This window comes from Uloborus diversus, chromosome 1, assembly GCF_026930045.1.
Source record: "Uloborus diversus isolate 005 chromosome 1, Udiv.v.3.1, whole genome shotgun sequence".
Taxonomy (NCBI): domain Eukaryota; kingdom Metazoa; phylum Arthropoda; class Arachnida; order Araneae; family Uloboridae; genus Uloborus; species Uloborus diversus.
In genome coordinates this window covers 24999904-25005903 of record NC_072731.1, presented here as the reverse complement: position 1 = coordinate 25005903, position 6000 = coordinate 24999904, and the positions used below count along the sequence as shown (strand labels likewise).

The 6000-nt window shown below is 34.8% G+C and overlaps 1 protein-coding gene across 1 annotated transcript in view; it reads right to left on the bottom strand.

Annotated features, from left to right (window-relative positions):
* Nucleotides 1-3784: 3784 nt before the first annotated feature.
* The window catches only part of LOC129228446 (tetratricopeptide repeat protein 28-like), a 60405-nt gene continuing 58189 nt past the window's right edge, over nucleotides 3785-6000 (bottom strand). Inside the window, exon 22 of the mRNA XM_054863130.1 lies at nucleotides 3785-5836. Coding sequence (XP_054719105.1) covers nucleotides 3906-5836 — 1931 coding nt within the window. The 3' untranslated portion in view covers nucleotides 3785-3905. The remainder of the gene's footprint in view (nucleotides 5837-6000) is intronic.

Genomic DNA, 6000 nt, shown 5'->3' with positions numbered 1-6000 from the left:
CTTAAAATAAATAGTTTATTTACAAAACTGGCTTAAAATCCAGCTAACAATAAAAACAAGTTACAAAAAGGTCATAACAAAATTTTGAGTATACAATATGCACAATACAAAAATTAACATTGTAAGTATCAAAATCAAAGCCATTTATAAAAATCGCATTTTTATATTTAAAACCCTACCTGGTTGGAATTGATAAGATGAATATGGCCGTGTATTTGCAACTATTCAAACATCCAGCTTAATTAATGTGCATTAAACTAGGAAGGCCATTAAAAGCAATTTTTTTTTTTTAAATCAGAGTGGGAAAAAATAAAATATGAATAATATGTCAAATTTAAAAGTTTAATTACTCACAAATTATGAATAATAATGAAATAAATCAAAATATATGAAAATTGCAGATGTCAAAGAGTAAGATTTCTATAAGTTTTGCAAAAGATTGTCAAGTTGAGATTTTTTTTTTTGGTTGATTTTTTTCTCTTTTTTTTGACACAGACAGAGCTGGCCTTCCTTAGCATATGCAGAGCCCAATTGGAGAACTCTGGTGGGCCCATAACAAAATGTTTTCATTTAATTTGAGAATCAAAAGCAGAATTAGAGTTAACTCAAAAACTTTAAGACAAAGTTAACACAGAAATTCCTCATGAACAATTCAGGGCTTTGATGGAAACGTTCTAAAAAAGAATGCTACTAGATCTAAAGACGAAATTTTTGACTCTATGGTGACGTCCACCAGTTGTAGTACAGAAGTGGGAGGTTGGGTCAACGTAAAGCCCTGAAACGGGACTTTACGGCAACGTACCCCTCACCCCCTGGAAAATGTTAGAAATAGAAGTATTATAAACCTAGTTTTAGTTAGAAGAAGTTTTGGAAGGAGGGGGGACGGTCGAAGGCTTCTTCCGGAAGAATTTTCAAAACTGACGCCAAAATTGGAAGTTGAAGCTATTTTTCGTAAAATTAAGGGAAAGGAGAAAGGGACTCTCATTTTGATTATTTTCAAATTTGAAGTCAAATTTTAGCCAATATTGAAGTGTTGAAGACGCTTTTCGATTATGAGAAAGGAAAGAGTGGGTGATCCCCCCTAGAAATGTTTCCTAAACTGACATCAATTTTTATCTATCTTTAGGGAAGAAAAGGGTACTGTACCGCGGAATGTTCTGAAATCTTAACTTTTAGCTATCTGTTGATTTTAGAGAAAGGAGAGAAAGGTTTGGGGACCCTCCCCAGGAAAGTTATCAAAATAAGAATTTATTTAGCGCAATTTTATGCCATTTTTGGAAGAAAAAGGAGAGAAAGAAATTTTCCTATTTAGGAATCTCAGTCAGAATTTTTTTTTTAATTTTAAATTTTAAGACTAAATTTCAGGTAATCTTCGAAGAGCTCCCAACGATCGCGTTAAATGAAAGATCCAAGTTTTGAAGGCTGCCCCTAGCACTTTTTTGACACTGTGAAGCATTAGAAATCAAATTTTAGGCTAGATGTTTTAGTTCAAAATTAAAAAATTTACACCAGTAACTGTAGATAAGACAAGGTGAAAATGATCCTTAATACGACCCCCTTTTTCTTTTTCTAAAAAGAGTAAAAAAGAAAGTAGAGCTTCGAAATTGAATCAAAGGTTTAAACCTGCATGTGTCCATTTTAAGGTTCTGACTACATGCTGAATAGAACACAGAATTGTTGACTCGATTTTCACATGTAGCTCTTGGCAATTCGTTTTTTATGGAATTATTTTCAGGATGTTTTAAGCATCAATCACGCTGTAATGGAGGGGGGGGGGGAGTTTTACACATTTGCAGAATAAAGAGTACTGGCGATACTTAGGGCAAGTGGCATTCAGGATTAAATTCTGTGAATTGTGTGTTGCAGAAAATTTCACCGCTGTTGAGTTTTAGCATTCTTTATACCAAAATAAATAAAATAATTATGTAAGTAATTAGTAATAAATAACTGAAATAGATTTAGGGCCCCTAAAATTTACCTTGGTCAATTCCCATTTTTCCCATGCGATACTAAGGATGGGGCCCTTACATTATTTCTCACCGTACTAATTGATAAAAATGTCTTCTTTGAGGACCATTACCTACAGTTGGGGCAAACGAATAGTGGCCCCATTGTAAAGGCTACGCAGATCCCAAACACAGCATTGCAACACTGTCAGGTTAGGTAGTAGTTTTGGAAATATATTTCGCTAGCTTTAACTCCTGAAGCTTTTAGCAAATTTAAATTTAGCTTAAAGAAATTTAAAAACCTCCCGAACCTTATTATAATTGTACAAAAAATAACTCCACATTCCCAAATTGAACAACTGTTAAAGATTATTCTCTTACTGTTAATGTTTATTCTCTTACATTTTTCTTTCAAAATTTTTTTTTCTTCTGGAGCGGGGTCCCTGCAAGCGCGGGGCCCAATTGGACACTTTTGCTCTTATCGGCTGAAGGCCGGCTCTGGACGTGGAAAATTTTTGCTAATTTTATCATGAATTTTTAGTATTATTTGATCTTCTGAGGCTTTGTAGTAGTTTTTTAAAATAACTTTAGCTGTTATTTTTAAAAAGTGGAAAAAAATCATACTTAAGTGGAAAATCGGCAAAAATAGAAGTTTTGGCAGGTATGATAATGTATTCCAAATAATGTGTAAGCTGAAAATCTGCATAAGCTGAATGCTTGAAAAAGAAACATTTAAAATTCAAAGAAATTATTTTTGTATACATTTTACAGAATATTCTAAGTTTTGGTTTTGTTAAGTTCTGGCTCAGTATACAAAATCATTAATTAAAATCCTTGAGTTGTTCTAAAGATTTTAGGCACTTGGGGAAAAAAACATTCCATATCTATGTATGTTTGTTTCTTAGGATTAAGGCGCAAAAGTAGACAAAAAATAAGATACGTATAAGCTGTGTATGTTCATGAATTGTTTCCCAAATATGTGTAACATACTTTTTACAACGATTGGGCTATGGATATAAAATGATTAGGGTCTCCAACTTCAGAGTTGAAATTCCAAGTGCAAAAGTTTGATTTCTCTTGCAGATTTTGGAAGATTATTAGCTATACCATCTAAATTCCTTTATGTTTGCAAATATAATTTAAAGTATATGATTTACAGTAAAAACCCTCTAACGTGACAAATTTTTTTGTCTGCAATGGAGGGGTGTTCGCAGGACAGGGGTTTAATAATGTTATTCTCCTTGGAATCAGGGGAATTAAACGGTCTTCATAAGAGGGGTGTCCGTTAGGAGGGGTTTTACCGTATTTTATAACAATCTGATTTTAAAAGCCTCCCCTCACCCCCTCTGTTTCTGACAAAAATATATCGTACCTCATATATTGATCTGGGGAGAAGGGACAGGAATAAATTAAATGAAGATTAATAAAAGATATTTTTATAACTGAATGTACTCTTTCATGAGAACTGAAGGTAGTCTTACCAATGGCACAACACTGGAAAATTAATTCTTTTTGTTTTCATTGTTTTTACTGCTTACTTGTGTTTCAGCCTTCATGCATTGCACCAAAAAACTGCAAAGAAGTCAAACAATTACATCCTATACTCATTGAATAAATGCTTGATGTACATTTTAATTCTTACTCTCCTCACCATTTTAAAGTCAAAAACATTGTCCCTAAATTTTTGTAAAGCAAATAATCTACTTAATTGAAATTCCAAGTTTTCAATTTACAGAAACAATTACTTGTGACATTTTAAATACGAAGTCTTGCTCCTCAGTTTACAAACATTTTTATAAATGCTAATGAATAGCCAATATCATAACAAATGTAAAAGATTCGTTATAAATGGGTTTGATTGAAATATAAACTCCTTTAACAAGTGTAAAAGTGAATCGAAAAATCTATTCACATTTATAAAATCACACAACAAGAAAATAACAAAATGTACAAAATTCATTAACATGTGGATGGATTAGAACTGAGAGTTTCAGGAACTTTACAGCGGGGAGATAACACATGTTTGGGATTCCTTTTCACAGTTGATACATTCTTGGATGAATTGTCTATGTCACTACCTTCAGTATCCGAAGTAGTTGAACTGTTGAAGAAATTCTGATTTGTGTCCATAGTCCAACCATCTTTCTGTAAATCTGAAGGATTATTGATAGAAATAGTTGCATCATCACGTTCTAATCCTGCTTTGTGCATGAAGTTTTCATTATTTTCAGCTTTATTGATATTTTCTTCGATTGTCGGAGAAGATTCGAGTGAGCTAATGTTAGCAGTAAATGCTGACAAGTTCTCCGTGAGCACATTGTCCGACTTTGACTTTTTTGAATTTGATTTTGAAGTGTGGTTTTCTTCCATGCTATTGAGAAATGATGAGAAAACCTTCAACGATGGCGGGAAGATGTCTTGATTTTGACTGGGGCAACTCAGGTCAGTGAAAGAGCCACCATCCCCTTGGTCTCGAACCCCGTGATTAAGCAGAGCATCAAGATTGTTGTTGCCCAAACCATCTTTAGCTGAAGTCCTGTGACTGTGGGTGTAAGGAAGAGGTGGATGTTTCGGGGGAAGTGGTGGCTTTTGACGATGTTTCTGATTGATATTTGTTATTCTACTGGTAAGTTGAATGATATTTTCAGGTACATCTTCAGTCAATGCTTGGATGTTATCAGTGGCTAATATCTTAGAAAGGGATGGAGCCAAACCCAACCCCACATTACGATCATGATACACATCGGTTATGGGCAGTTCTTGGCTTAAATGTCTTAATTGGGTATTCATAATGTATTTCCCACCATGATCTTTCTTACTCAGCAAGCTATTGTGAAATGCTTGTGGTACATATAGAGATTTTCCCCTGCCAACATTAGATGGCACACGAATTTCAAGGATATCAACATTTTCTTGAGTTTTCCCTTCAAGACAAGGTGCATAAATTCCAGTTTCGCCACCAGGATATGTTTTGTTGTGGAAAGTGTCAGTTTGATGTATCTGAGCTTTAGTTTCTACCATGTGGCTCAAAGTATTTGCTTTTCTATAATAATGTCTATCAGGTATACCTTTTCTGCAGAAATCCCTATTCATGGTTTTATTTACAACAGTGGAAAACATGCATGATTTTCTTTTCAAATCACTCTTGCTACTCGAGCTGGATAAGTTGAAATTAGGCACCTGAGATGACAGATTTCCAACATCAGAACTACTGCTGGGAAAATCAAATTCTGAATTGCTGTTTGAAAGAATAATGTCATTATCATCGTTCAAAGAATTTATAGATGGATGCTTGCTGTGAGGCCCGCTCAGAGAATTGCATATATTTTGCTTACAAGTGTGCCCAATGGAAAGATCTTTCATAGAGGCAGAATCTATATCTCTGGATGTAAACTGTCTCCTAACAGTAGACTGCCCCGAATCCCATTCTGCAGCAGAGCTCGCCGAAGAAGAGCTGTCGGGTCGAACATTGTTATCACTTGGTGGGCTGTTGTTATACATGCACCGAATTTTACTTTGATGTGAAAGATTAATGGCAAGATGTGGACTTGGTTGTGGTGAAGGCTTTTGAGCATTTGCTCCACCATATGGCTTCATGGTATCAACAGGACTTGGAGTGAAAGTATCACTTTCTCTTCCTTTTTGGTCACTTCCCATGGTTGCTGTTCGACCATCAGGTTCACCCCTTGTCCTTGCATAAGTACTAAAAGCACCAGTACTGCTCCTGCCCAATATTTGGTTTCCCACTACTGGACGCCAAGTAGGATATGCAAGAGTAGGCGTAACTGCAGGGGGTGGTGATACTGTTCTTGCATCACTGGGTACACTTTCTAGGCTCTCTAATGAACTAGAATCTTCTAATGTAAGACTCTTCGCAGCTTCTTGAGTATCTAGTTCAGGAAGATATTCATAGTGAATATTAGGAATGCATACTTGTCAATAACAAAACAGAAACTACTTAAGACTTTATCTTATAAACTTCATAATATCAAGTCCAGGAAGAATAATAAAAGTAAACCCAGAAAGTTGTTTTTAATTTTTAATTGTTAGAAAT